Consider the following 14,962-nt stretch of genomic DNA (forward strand, 5'->3'; position numbering starts at 1 on the left):
ATAGTGAAAGTAATATATCTTATGTCATATATATAATAATAAATATACCCAGAAGTAGGATATATGAGGATTTTACCTGGGAGTCACACATGAAGATACAGTATATGGAAGCACAATACTAGTAAACTTTTACATTATGTAATAGTAATGTCTTCTATTACCTCCAGTCTATCAGCCTCCACCCTCTCTGGGGTCAGATGCTGATCTTCTCTGCACAGAGACCTTAAAGTCATTGTAAATATTGGATTGATTTTTTAATCACTTCCCACCCGGTCTATAGCAGAATGATGGCCGGGCAATGGTTCAGTTATCCTGACTGGGTGTCATATGACGTCCAGCAGGATAACAGCCGCCGCGCACATTGCGGTGATCGGTGGTGCGGTGTGTCAGTCACGGCTGATCACAATGTAAACAGGAAGAGCCGTTGATTGGCTTTTCCTCACTCACTGTCTCCTGACAGGGGGGGTCTGTGCTGATTGTTTATTGGTGCAGCCCCCCCTCGGATGCCCACCCAGGACCACCAGGGAAATGCTAATCAGTGCCCATCCCCAATGCCTGCCAGTGCCATCAGTGATGCCTATCAGTGCCAACTATCAGTGCTGCATATCAGTGCCGCCTACAAAGTATAGTATAGAGGTCCCCTATAAGAAGCTGCAAAGTATAGTATAGAGTTCTCTTACAGGAAGCCATAGAGTATAGTATAGAGTGCCCCTATAGGAAGCCACAAAGTATAGTATAGAGTTCCCCTATAGGAAGGTACAAAGTATAGTATAGAGTTCCCCTATAGGAAGGTACAAAGTATAGTATAGAGTTCCCCTATAGGAAGGTACAAAGTATAGTATAGAGTTCCCCTATAGGAAGGTACAAAATATAGTATAGAGTTCCCCTATAGGAAGGTACAACGTATAGTATAGAGTTCTCCTATAGGAAGCTGCAAAGTATAGTATAGAGTTCCCCTATAGGAAGCCACAAAGTGTAGTATAGAGTTCCCCTATAGAAAACCACAAAGTATAGGATAGAGTTCCCCTATAGGAAGGTACAAAGTATAGTATAGAGTTCCCCTATAGCAAGATTAAAAAAATCTTCTGCCTTTAATATCACTTGCTTCCTTCTCTTCCCAGGACTACATGTCCCATGAGGCATTGCTCCTCACACTTTCAAGTTCTCAGGCATTTACTGACATGTATGGATAGTGTACTGAGCTGTATTTTCTGATGTGTAAATAAATAATGCATTCTGCATGCAGGCCAATTAATCGACTGACCAACGAATCGATTATGAAAATAGTTGACAACTATTTTCATAATTGATTAGTTGTTTCAGCTCTACATCTCTGAATCTCTACCAGTTCATTTCTTTATTCATGGACCTTAGTCAGAAAGTGAGGAAACAACGAGTGACAGTGATGAGGGCATTATAGGACGAGTGTCCCCACCCCCTCTATCACTCATTGCCATCTTCCCAACACAAGAAGTCCTTCACTTCCTTATTTAGTCCATGATTTAGTCATGAATAACAGCGGGGCTGAGCCCCACCAGAGGTCAGAGAGTGAGGATGGGGGGAGAACAACCAAGATGAAGACTGGACTGATCCTGAAGACCACCATCATTGGGTTATTGACTCCTCCCTCATTATCACTTTCTGTTTTAGGTTCCAAAGTCTGAGGATGTTATCACATTATTATCAACATGTAAAAGTCTGTGCTCCAATCAAATCATCAGATATAAAATGTCCAGCTGGTAGAAAATGGATGTAACAAAAGAGAATACATATTATGTGTATATATAGCAGTGGGTAGAGGGGAGAGAGCAGAAGTCAGGACTCATAATATTGGTATTCAGTAATCAGTGGAAGATTAAATGTTTACATGAGACAAGTTGCAGAGATCCCACACCACTGCCTCCCATCTCCTGAGACTGCACTCAGTGACTTGGGTCTGGGACTATACAGACATATCCCTCCACCCGGCACAACCAGCAAATAACAGAGCGAGTAACCCTGGAGAATTGTTCTGTCAGAGATCTTGCCATACTCTGCTATGGGGCAGAAGACCCAAAGAACATACCCCAGGTGCCCAGGTCTAGTAACACCTATGGTGAAAATTTTGCTGCCAGCTGCACCCCAGAATCTCCATAAATCCAGTCTAGATACATAAATTGTGTCTGCAGCACAGAGAAGGAAGATTTTCCGAGAGAAATACAGGAATACAGGACGGGGAACACAGCTCAGGAAAGTGACCAGGGGATTACAGGCTGATATCACCCAGTCCTTGCCCTACTCTGGACCAATCAGTGTGCAGTATGGGTGGAGGAATGTATTTAGTGTTAATGACCCACCTGTGCTGATCTCTGTAGGAGTGTCCTCCTCTATAAATGTCCCCGTTATTCCATCCTTCTCCATAGACTGCTGATCATCCCTCACATACCTCTCTTCTTCTTCTGCTTTAACCTCAAATTCTATATCGATTGGATCTCCACTCTAAATCAAGAAAATGAGAAAAAATATAATCTATAAAATATAAGCTTTATAATTGTGACATCACATAAAAAATCCACACATTGGGGTTATATACGAAAGGCAAATCCACTTTGCACTACAAGTGCAATTGGAAGTGCTGTTGCTGTAGATCTGAGGGGGACATGCAGGGAAAATAAAAAACAGCATTTTAGCTTGAACATGATTGAATGATAAAATCAGCAGAGCTTCCCCTAATTTCAGATCTTCCCCTCAGATCTACAGTGACTGCACTTCCAAGTGCACTTATAGTGCAAAGTGGATTTGCCTTTTGTAAATAACCCCCATTGTCTCTATAAGTGTGTTTTATAACCTCCGTCCCACCAACCTTGTAACAGTGGGGGATGGTGTGATCTTCCTGTGTGGAATCTCGGGAATACAGAGGACAGGGAGATATCTCTGATGGGTTCCTGGTATTAGGTGGCTCCATCATATCCTTGTGCCCTTCTGAAAACTCCTCCATCACTCCATACTCTTCATCCTCCTCTTTATACTCTTCTTTAACAACAATATTATAATCCCAGAGGATTCCACTCTGAATATATAATAAAACGTTCATTGTAACAAACATACTGTCTATAAATCAGAACTACCAATAATTGTCAATCATCTACCTGATGATGGTGAGGGATGGTGTGACCTTCCAGTGTGGAATCCCAGGAATACAGAGGATGGGGACATCTCTCTGGTGGGTTTCTGTATCTGGATGGCTCCACCATGGTGTCCTGGTACAGATCTTTGTGTTCTTTTAGAGACTCTGACTTCTCCATCACCCCATCCTCATCATCCTCCTCTTTTATCTCTTCTTTAATTTCAACTTGAGAATCTCTCAGGTTTCCACTCTGAATATATAATAAAAATGTAATCAATTGTAACAATGCAGAAAATGTACATATCCTAATGATACTATCAGTGATTGTTCCTCATCTACCTGATGATGGTGAGGGATGGTGTGACCTTCCTGTGTGGAATCCCGGGAATACAGAGGACGGGGACATCTCTCTGGTGGGTTCCCATTACTGGATCCATCTGTAGGAAACACACACACTGACTGAATACATTGTTTCTATGTGTTTATCAGATGATGGGGGATCTAGGTGGACCCTCCGTACTGCTCTCTCCTTTACAATAAAGTCTCCTCTTACCCGGTGATGTGAGGGGCGGCTGATTGTCCATCATGACGTCCTTGTAGAGATCCTTGTGTCCTTCTAAATACTCCCACTCCTCCATGGAGAAATAGACAGTGACATCCTGACACCTTATAGGTACCTGACACACAGAATGATACAGTCACCATCCAGACACATCCCTTGTCTGTTACTGGATAATGTCCCAGAATTCCCAGCACCGCTCACCTCTCCTCCATGATCTCTCTGGTGACTTCTACAATCTTCTTTGTATTTCTATCAGGAAGGGAGGTGGAGGCAATGTGATGGTCATATGATCATTAAACTTCACAGGAGGAAAACTCTAGATCTGAAAACCAATAGTCAAATCAAAAAAATTCCCAGAATCCTCCTCATCATTCAGGTTTCCATTTTATTAAAGCCCTACTTTAATACTGAGGTATAATTTACCCACACATGACCCCCACACTATGCAGGTTAAATGCTTGTTACAGGCATTCTGACATTACATACAATGCAGAACCAACAGTCCTACTTTGTAAGTGAGGATGCTAAAAGTCCGCCCACATCCTAAGAGTATCAGAAAAAATAAAAAAGAGCTGGATGGAGGGACATTGGGAGGAGGAGCTGTGAGGTCAGTGTGATGTCATAGGACATATAGACTCTGGATGGAGGGACTTTGGGAGGAGGAGCTGTGAGGTCAGTGTGATGTCATAGGACATATAGACTCTGGATGGAGGGACATTGGGAGGAGGAGCTGTGAGGTCAGTGTGATGTCATAGTACATATAGACTCTGGATGGAGGGACATTGGGAGGAGGAGCTGTGAGGTCAGTGTGATGTCATAGGACATATAGACTCTGGATGGAGGGACACTGGGAGGAGGAGCTGTGAAGTCAGTGTGATGTCATAGGACATATAGACTCTGGATGGAGCTACATTGGGAGGAGGAGCTGTGAGGTCAGTGTGATGTCATAGGACATATAGACTGTGGGTGAATGGACATTTGGAGGGCGAGATTTGAGGGGCCCTCTATATGAGGCTCCTGTGAAAACCAAATCATTATTTCTGGGTGTGTCCTTCCTCTCCTAAACTGAAGAGTGAACTTTGACCTTTACCATACAGAAATCTGTCAGGGATCTGTGAAAGCTCTCATGTGATCAGGTGACGTGCGGAGGAACGGAGTGTAAATAGCAGACCATTTTCTCCAGAGCTCCTAATGATGGGAATGGATTTTGCTGGGACATACTAAAAATAATGACAGAAAGGAATGCCCATAGACTATAACAGGGAGATGGAATGACCATAGAGAATAATGGAATAAAATGGAATGCCCATAGAAAATAATGAAAACAACATATTTTATACAGGATTTATATAGGGCCAACAGTTTACGCAGCGCTTTACAGTATAAAAAGGTGACAATACAGTTATAATACAATAAAATACAAGAGGATTAAGAGGGCCCTGCTCAGAAGAGCTTACAATCTAATAGAGTGGGGCAGGTGGTACAAAAGGTTGTAACTGTGGGGAATGAGCTGATGGAAGTGGTAAATGATTTGTTAGAGGCGTCATAGGCTTCCCTGAAGAGATGAGTTTTCAGGGATCGCCTGAAGGTAGCAAGAGTAGGGGATAGTCGGACAGTTTGAGGTAGCGAGTTCCAGAGGATGGGAGAGGCTCTGGAGATATCCGGGAGACGAGGGAGCTTGAGAGTTGGAGGTCTTGAGCGGAGAGGATGGTTTGGGTGATATTTGGAGATAAGATTGGTGATGTAGCTCAGGGCAGAGTTGTGAAGGGCTTTGTATGGTGTGGTTAGTATTTTGAACTTAATTCGCTGGGCAATTGGGAGCCAGTGTAGGGATTGGAGGAGAGGGTTGGTGGACACTGATTGGGAGCCAGTGTAGGGATTGGAGGAGAGGATTGGCAGACACTGAGTGGTTGGTAAGGTGGATAAGTCTGGCAGCAGAATTCATGATAGACTGAAGAGGGGAGGAGCCTATGGAGAGGCAGGCCAATGAGAAGGGAGTTGCAATAGTCAAGGCGAGAGATAACAAGGGAGTGAGGAGCTTGATGGTTTCATTTGTTAAAAAGGGGCGAACTTAAGGGATGTTACGGAGGTGAATTCTACAAACTTTTGACAACGATTGGATTTGAGGCTAAAAGGACAAGTCAGAGTCTAGGATTACACCCAGTACCCTGGCATGAGGGGAGGGACTGATGATTGCATTGTTGATTTTGATGGAAAAGTCATGGAGGGGGGCACGGGCAGAGGGGGGATAATAATAGCTTGGTTTTAGAGAGATTTAGTTTAAGGAAGTGGTGTGACATCCATGCTGATATGTCAGTTTGTAAGTTAGTATTGCGAGAGGAGACTGAAGGAGTGAGGTGAGGAGTAGACAGATAGATTTGGGTGTCATCGGCATTTAACCCCTTCCCGCCGACCGTACGCACATCTGCGTACTCGGCTTTCCGGGGTTATACCATGATGATGCCCGCAGCTGCAGGCATCATCCCGGTACTGTTGTTTCGAGCCGGCGATCGGCTACCCGTATATAACAACCGATGCGGCTAAAAGCTGCTCGGCTGTTATACAGGAGGAGCGCGAGGGGACATCCCCCCTCCCGCCGCTCTTACCGGGCCTCCCGTGCGATCGGGAAGCCCGGTGCCCAATCGGCCGCCTTCGGCAGCTGGGGGCGGGCTGGAACGAAGCTGTGGGCGGCTTCGTTTCAGCCTTCTCAATGTAAACGCGGAAGCGACGTCATGACGTCACTTCCCATTTACTCGGCTGCCAATGACGCCGGTTTTAAAAAAATATACAGTGTTCAGAATCGCCGTTTTCGGCGATCTGAATACTGTGAAGTGCAAAGGAGGGATTTGGGGTCTTTTAGACCCCCGATCCCTCCATAAAGAGTACCTGTCACCACCTATTACTGTCACAAGGGATGTTTACATTCCTTGTGACAGCAATAAAATTTAAAAAAAAAATGTTTTTTTAAACACAATTTACAAGTATAAAAAAAAAAAAAAAAAAAAAATTTTAAAGCGCCCCCATCCCCGCGAGCTCGCGCAGCGAAGAAAACACATACGGAAGTCACGCCCGCATATGTAAACGGTGTTCAACAGTAGGGATGAGCCGAACACCCCCCGGTTCGGTTCGCACCAGAACCTGCGAACGGACCGAAAATTTGCACGAACGTTAGAACCCCATTGACGTCTATGGGACTCGAACGTTCAAAATCAAAAGTGCTAATTTTAAAGGCTAATTTGCATGGTATTGTCCTAAAAAGGGTTTGGGGACCCGGGTCCTGCCCCAGGGGACATGTATCAATGCAAAAAAAATTTTTAAAAATGGCTGTTTTTTCGGGAGCAGTGATTTTAATGATGCTTAAAGTAAAAAAAAAAAGTGAAATATTCCTTTAAATATCGTACCTGGGGGGTGTCTATAGTATGCCTGTAAAGTGGCGCGTATTTCCCGTGCTTAGAACAGTCCCCATACAAAATGTCATTTTTAAAGGAAAAAATCTCATTTAAAACTGCTTGCGGGTTTAATGTAATGTCGGGTCCTGGCAATATGGATGAAAATCAGTGAGACAAACAGCATGGGTACCCCCCAGTCCATTACCAGGCCCTTTGGGCCTTGTATGGAATTAAGGGGAACCCTGCACCCAAATTAAAAAAAGGAAAGGTGTGGGGCCACCAGGCCCTATATACTCTGAACAGCAGTAAACAGGCGGTGCAAACAAGACAGGGACTGTAGGTTTGTTGTTAAGTAGAATCTGTTTGTCATTTTGAATGGGTAGATTTTTAACGTGTTTAGCTCCAGCCAAAAAATCTTTTTTAAGCTTTTTGGAAAACATAGGGGAAGGGTTATCACCCCTGTGACATTTGTTTTGCTGTCTGTGCTCCTCTTCAGAAGATTTCACCTCACTTTTTGTCCCAATAACAAATGTTTTTTGAAAATGTGGGTTTTTTTGTGAAACAAGGATTGGTGATAAAGCATCAGTAGAAATTTGGGCCTTAGGTGTTGTTGTGGCCACAACACTGTAAGCCCTCACAGGGCCCTGCTGTGAAATATTAGATCAAGAATTGTAATTACATGCCCCTGTTGAACAGGGGCAGAAAAATTGGGCCTTTGGTGGTGGTGCTGGTGCCACAACACTGTAAGTCCTCACAGATACTCTAGTTGGAACGCAGGAACGAGCCCTGCTGCACAGTATTGCATCAAAAATTGTAATTACACGCCCCTGTTAAACAGGGGCTGAAAAATTGGGCCTTAGGCACTGGTGACGGCGCCCAGAACCAAAAATGTTCTTACAAGCTATCAGCGTGATCATTGAGGAAGAAGAGGATAATTACTCAGGATAGTCACTCAGCATCAGCATAGGCAGTCTTTGAAGGGATCTGAGATTTAAATATTCGGTTACATCAGCATCAGGTGCTTGGTAGCTGGTGGTGATCCAAGACGGATTCATTTTTTTGAAGGTCAGTCGATCGACCGAGTCGGTGGACAGACGCACCCTGTGATCGGTTACAAAGCCTCCGGCAGCACTGAATGTGCGTTCCGAAAGAACGCTGGATGCAGGACAGGCCAGTAGCTCAATTGCATAGTGTGCAAGCTCTGGCCAGTGATCCATCCTCAAGACCCAGTAAACTAGAGGATTTTCGGTGGGAAAGGTGTCCAAGTCAGATCTTGCCCCTAGGTATTCCTGCACCATGTTAAACAGACGCTGGTGATGGTTGCTGGAACCGATCATACCTTGGGGCTGCGGACTAAAAAATTGTCTGAACGCATTGGTCAGACAGCCACCTTCTCCGCCGCTCCTTCTTTGACTGACCGAAGCCTCAGCAACACGTTGTCCAGAAACAGGAGTTTGTAACCTCCCAGTCTCTGGGAACGTTGCAAACCTTTCTGCAAGGCCTCCCGAAGATGTTTCATCCTCTGCTCCCTCTGCGATGGCAAGATAAGGTCCGCAACCTTACCCTTGTAACGTGGATCAAGGAGGGTTGCCAGCCAGTATTGGTCCTTCTCCTTGATACCACGAATTTGTGGGATCAGGGAGGCCATGCAGCGTAGGTTTGCTGAGGCATTCGGTCCGGAGTCCTCTGGGTCACTAAGGATGACATGGTCTGCAGCCACCTCCTCCCAGTCACGTACAAGTTCATGTGTTTCTTGGGACTCTAAATGATCCCTTAAAGACTGCTGCTGATGCTGAGTGCCAGGCTCCCCCTCCATACTGACACAATCCTCCTCCTCCTCCTGTGTGATCGGAGGGCACGCAGGAACACTGGATAAAGGGGGCCTTGAGAGCTAAGGAAGTCCTCCTCTTCCTGCCTCTGTTCTGCCTCAAGTGCCCTGTCCATTATTCCATGCAGCGTGTGCTCAAAACAGGTGGACAAGGGGGACAGTGTCACTGATGCATGCACTGTCACTGCTCACCATCCTTGTGGCCTCCTCAAATGGTGACAGGACAGTGCATGCATCCCTGATCATGGCCCACTGGCGTGGGGAAAAAAAACCAAGCTCCCCTGACCCTGTCCTGGTGCCATAGTCGCACAGGTACTCATTGATGGCCCTCTGCTGCATGTGCAGCTGCTGCAGCATGGCCAACGTTGAGTTCCACCTGGTGGGCATGTCACAGATTAGGCGGTTCTTGGGCAGGTTAAACTCCTTTTGGAGGTCCGCCAGCCGAGCACTGGCATTATATGACCGGCGGAAGTGCACACAGACTTTCCTGGCCTGCCTCAGGACATCCTGTAAGCCTGGGTACCTGCCCAAGAACCGCTGCACCACCAAGTTAAGGACGTGAGCCAAACAGGGCACATGGGTCATTTGTCCCTGTCGGAGGGCAGAGAGGAGGTTGGTGTCATTGTCGCAAACCACCATTCCTGCCTTAAGTTGGCGTGGCGTCAACCACCTCTGAACCTGCCCCTGCAGAGCTAACAGAACCTCTGCCCCAGTGTGGCTCCTGTCCCCCAAGCACACCAGCTCAAGCACCGCATGGCATCTTTTGGCCTGCGTACATGCGTAGCCCCTTGAACGCCTACGGAGCACCGCTGGTTCTGAGGACAAAGCACAGGAAGAGGCCATGGAGGAAGAAGAAGAGGAGGGGGTGGAGGAGAGAGGTGTGTCACAATCATTAGTAGTGGCATTTTGGAGGCGTGGTGGCAGAACAACCTCCAACACTACTGCACCTTGTCCTGCATCCTTCCCAGCTGCCAGCAGAGTCACCCAATGCGCTGTGAAACTTAGGTAACATCCCTGTCCATGCCTGCTGGACCATGAGTCAGCGGTAATATGCACCTTACCGCTGACCGCCCTGTCCAGCGAGGCATGGACATTGCCTTCCACATGCCGGTAGAGAGCCGGAATCGCCTTCCATGAGAAAAAGTGGCGTTTAGGTACCTGCCACTGAGGAACCACACATTCCACAAACTCATGGAAGGGGGCAGAGTCTACCAACTGAAAAGGCAGCAGTTGAAGTGTTAGCAATTTTGCCAAGCTAGCATTCAACTACTGGGCATGTGGATGGCTGGGAGCAAACTTCTTTTGGCGGTGCAGCAGCTGGGGCAGGGAAATTTGCCTGGTACAATCTGACATCGGTGTACCGAAAGCAGATTGCCCACAAGTAATTGGCTGTGACACACCTAATTCTACACCTTCATTCCTCTCAGTGCAGGTCTCAGAGAGGACTGAAGTTATAGTGGGGTTGGAGATCTCAGCTGATGAGGAGCAAGGAGAGGCCCTCTTTGGTGTGGGTCTTTTAGATACGCTTGCCAACGAACTGCATGGCAGGTCAACATATGTCTGGTCAAGCATGTGGTACCCAAGCAGGAGATGTTTTGGCCACGCGAGATACGCTTGAGACATATGTTGCAAATAGCAGCAGTGCGATCTGATGCACTCGTCTCAAAAAAGGCCCACACCAAAGAACTTTTTGAATAACGCGCAGAGACTGCAGTGCCCTGCACATGTGGAGCTTTGGGGTGTGATGCAGTCAGTGTGCTGCCCTTAGGCTGGCCCCTGGAGGGCATCCTGCCTCGTTGGTGATGTGCCACCTCCTCCTCCTCTCTCCTATCAGGCACCCACGTTAAGTAAGTGACCTCATCATCCCCTCCCTCCTCATCACTGGAGCAAACCTGGCAGTATGCTGCAGCAGGGGGAGCATGACTGCCAGATTGCTGTCCTCCTTGGGCACCCCCTCTGTCCGTGCTCACGTTACTGCCTTCATCTAGCTCAGTATCATCATCAGAGTCTTCCAAATGCTGGGCATCCTCCTGGAGCATGTACCCAACACTGTGGTCAAACAGTTCGAGGGACTCCTCAGGACATTGTGGGGCTAGGGAAGGAGTCACTGATGACATTGAGCCGAGGGAGGAGGCCGCTCCTTTGCCAGACAAAGTACCCTGAGCATGGGTGAGAGAGGATGAGGAGGATGAGGATGGCTTGGTCATCCACTCGACCAAGTCTTCCGCATGTTGCGGCTCAACACGGCCAGCTGCCAAAAAAAAGGCCAAGCGTGTCCCACAGCCACGTGCTGATGAGGATGCACCGTCTCCACGACCAGCACTAGACACAGAGCCTGCTTGCCCTTTTTTATTGGCTTGTGACTGTCTGCCTCTCCTTGTTGGCCTTCCAGACATACTAATGGCCTGTAGCACTAAGCTGGGATATATATATATATATATATATATATATATATATATATATGCACTGATACTGCAGCTAGCAAAATCAACTGCCTGCCTGTAGTATGAGAACACCACCAACCTTCTACAGGTAGCTTTAGCTGAACACTGTGCAGAGCTTGCACAAAAACTAACTTGTAGCTTATTTAGCTGCCTGCGGTAGTGATAGGATCAGGAAAACCCCACCAACCTTCTACAGGTAGCTTTAGGTGAACACTGTGCAGAGCTTGCGAAAAAATAACTTGTAGGTTTAGCTGAACACTGTGAGGAGGACGCACTACACTAACTTGTAGTTTTAGCTGAACACTGTGAGCAGGACGCACTACACTAACTTGTAGCTTTAGATGAACACTGTGCAGAGGTCTCACTACACTAAATTGTAGTTTTAGCTGAACACTGTGAGCAGGACGCACTACACTAACTTGTAGCTTTAGCTGAACACTGTGCAGAGGTCTCACTACACTAACTTGTAGTTTTAGCTGAACACTGTGAGCAGGACGCACTACACTAACTTGTAGCTTTAGCTGAACACTGTGCAGAGGTCTCACTACACTAACTTGTAGTTTTAGCTGAACACTGTGAGCAGGATGCACTACACTAACTTGTAGCTTTAGATGAACACTGTGCAGAGGTCTCACTACACTAACTTGTAGTTTTAGCTGAACACTGTGAGCAGGATGCACTACAGTAACTTGTAGCTTTAGATGAACACTGTGCAGAGGTCTCACTACACTAACTTGTAGTTTTAGCTGAACACTGTGAGCAGGACGCACTACACTAACTTGTAGATTTAGATAAACACTTTGCAGAGGTCTCACTACACTAACTTGTAGTTTTAGCTGAACACTGTGAGCAGGACGCACTACACTAACTTGTAGCTTTAGCTGAACACTGTACAGAGGTCTCACTACACTAACTTGTAGCTTTAGCTGAACACTGTGAGCAGGACGCACTACACTAACTTGTAGCTTTAGATGAACACTGTGCAGAGGTCTCACTACACTAAATTGTAGTTTTAGCTGAACACTGTGAGCAGGACGCACTACACTAACTTGTAGCTTTAGCTGAACACTGTGCAGAGGTCTCACTACACTAACTTGTAGTTTTAGCTGAACACTGTGAGCAGGACGCACTACACTAACTGTAAATAGTCTAGCTGCCTGACTGTGGTACTAATAGGATCAAAAGAACACCAGCAATTTTCTTCAGGTAGCTGTAAAAACTGTGACAAGACAAGCCTGCCTGTCAGTAGTAAGATAACAGGAACGGATCTAGCTAAACTGAATACAGTGTATATATATATATATATATATACACAACACCTGGGATGCATATATATACACAATACACTGTAAGTGCAGCTAACTCACTGACTGTCCTGCCTAATCTAGCTAACTCAAATGAAATGACACTGTCTCTCTGTCTATCTCTCATCACGCCGGAACACACTGCACAGGGCCGCCGTGCAGGTGGCCTTATATAGTGTGGGGCGTGTTCTAATCCCCCTGAGCCATAATTGGCCAAAGCCACCCTGGCTTTGGCCAATTACAGCTCTCTCTACCGACGGCGCTGTGATTGGCCAAGCATGCGGGTCATAGTGCATGATTGGCCAATCATCAGCCAGCAATGCACTGCGATGCCGCAGTGAATTATGGGCCATGACGCGCCACACGAATTTGGGCGCGAACGGCCCATATCGTTCGCAATTCGGCGAATGATCGAACAGCCGATGTTCGAGTCGAACATGGATTCGACTCGAACATGAAGCTCATCCCTAGTCAACAGTATCAAAGGCCGCAGAGAGGTCAGGTAGTAGAAGTATGGAGTAGTGGCCGATGGTTTTAGCAGTAAATCGTTAGTAAGTTTTAGTAAGGCAGTTTCTGTGGAGTGCTGCGAGCAAACGCCAGACTGTAAGGGGTCAAGAAGGTTATTTTCACTGAGGTAGAAGCTAAGACGGTTGTAGACTAAGCGTTCTAGAAGTTTAGAGGTGAATGGGAGCAATGAGATGGGTCTTAAGTTGTTTAGGTTGGTGGGGTCCAGTGAGGGCTTTTTAAGTATGGGAGTGATCTGCACATGTTTGGGAGGGGAGGGGAAGGTGCCACTAGAGAGGGAGAGATTGAAGTTGTGAGTGAGGGAGCATAGGATAGAAGAAGAGGGTGACCATAGTAGTTGTGGGGGAACAGGATCCAGGGGACAATTGGTTAGGTGGGAATCTGAGAAAAGTTTTGTAACCTCCTCAGTAGTAGCCAGTTCAAAAGAGGAGAGTGTTGATTGTGCTGTTAGGCAAGGTATGTTGGGTGGGGAAGACGTACGCACAGTGGAGGTGTCCTCAAGAATTGCAATTGCAATTGCAATTGAATGGCAGTGAGTGACTTAGTGGGTAGAGGGGGTGGGGGACGAAGCAAAGAGTTAAAGGTTGAGAAGAGCCGACGGGGACTGAATGACAAGGAATTAATAAGAGAGACAAAGTAGGCTTGCTTGGCAGCATGGAGGCATGAATTGTATTTTAGAAGGGCAGATTTATATAGGGTGAAGTCTTGCAGGCATTTGGTTTTACGCCACAGTCGTTCAAGAGCACGGCAATGTCTCTTGAGATTTCTAGTGTTGTCAGTTTACCGAGGTTGTAATGGTCGGGGCCTGATTCTGCATGTGGTTAGAGGAGCAAGTGCATCTAGCGATGATGAGAGTGAACTGTTGTCGACAGAGGTGGTCAGGTCAGGACAGGACAGGGAAGAGATCATGTCATATAGGTGGTCAGTAGCAGAATAGAGAAGAGAAAGGTTAAAGTGGCGAAGGTTCCTACAAGTAATCGTTTGCTGCTTGGAGGGATGGGTGGTTGGAGGCAAGGATACAGTGAAGGTAATGAGGTTGTGATCAGAGAGATGAAAGGGGGTGTTGGTGAGGTTGCCAGGGTTGCAGAGATGGGAAAATACAAGGTCAAGGGTATTACCATTGGAGTGAGTGGAAGTATGTGTCCATTGGGTTAGGTCAAAAGATGAGGTTAAATTGAGAAGTTTAGCTGTAGTTGGGCTGTTAACATTGACAGGAATGTTCAAGTCACCAAGAATGATCGTCGGTATTTCAGAGGAGAGAAAGTAGGGTAGCCAGGCAGCAAAGTCATCAAGAAAGTGCGATACAGGTCCAGGAAGCCGATAAATTGCTGCAATCCTCAGCGAAATGGGAGAAAACAGACGAATACAGTGCATCTCGAAACAAGAGAGGGATAGAGAGGGAGGGATAGGAAGGACTTGGAAGGTGCTTTGTGGGGATATAAGGAAGCCAACTCCACCTCCTTTCTGTCTGTTGGGTCTGGGGGAGTGAGTCCAATGGAGACCACCATGGGAGAGGGCAGCGGGAGAAGCTGAGTCAAAATTTTGAAGCCAGGTTTCTGTTATGGCGAGTATGTTAAAGCCATAAGAAATTAAGGATAAATGAATGAATGATTGATTTGTATAGCGCTGCAAATGCGAACTGAATCGCCTCAAGGCACTAGATCTGTCCTGTGTTGTCCAGCTTCTTAGAAGAGGTAGGTCTTGAGTTTCTTTCTGAAGGCATGGTTTTCTTCCATGCGAATGTGAGAAGGTAGAGCATTCCATAGCTGTGGTCCTTAGACTGCGAATCTTCGTTCTCCCTTTG

At 46.5% G+C, this 14,962-nt stretch overlaps 2 protein-coding genes across 8 annotated transcripts in view; one reads left to right on the plus strand and one right to left on the minus strand.

Annotated features, from left to right (window-relative positions):
- The window catches only part of LOC141121958 (uncharacterized), a 266,794-nt gene that overhangs the window by 201,069 nt on the left and 50,763 nt on the right, over positions 1-14,962 (plus strand). The gene's annotated exons all lie outside the window — the stretch shown is intronic.
- LOC141121982 (uncharacterized) overlaps positions 1-14,962 on the minus strand; it is a 159,647-nt gene that overhangs the window by 141,541 nt on the left and 3,144 nt on the right. Inside the window, exons 2-7 of the mRNA XM_073611767.1 lie at positions 3,870-3,990; positions 3,660-3,783; positions 3,446-3,543; positions 3,129-3,356; positions 2,843-3,049; positions 2,337-2,478 (exon numbers count right to left, since the gene is read on the minus strand). Coding sequence (XP_073467868.1) covers positions 2,337-2,478; positions 2,843-3,049; positions 3,129-3,356; positions 3,446-3,543; positions 3,660-3,744 — 760 coding nt within the window. The 5' untranslated portion in view covers positions 3,745-3,783; positions 3,870-3,990. The remainder of the gene's footprint in view (positions 1-2,336; positions 2,479-2,842; positions 3,050-3,128; positions 3,357-3,445; positions 3,544-3,659; positions 3,784-3,869; positions 3,991-14,962) is intronic.

The sequence above is a fragment of the Aquarana catesbeiana genome, unplaced genomic scaffold (assembly GCF_042186555.1).
Source record: "Aquarana catesbeiana isolate 2022-GZ unplaced genomic scaffold, ASM4218655v1 unanchor236, whole genome shotgun sequence".
NCBI lineage: Eukaryota > Metazoa > Chordata > Amphibia > Anura > Ranidae > Aquarana > Aquarana catesbeiana.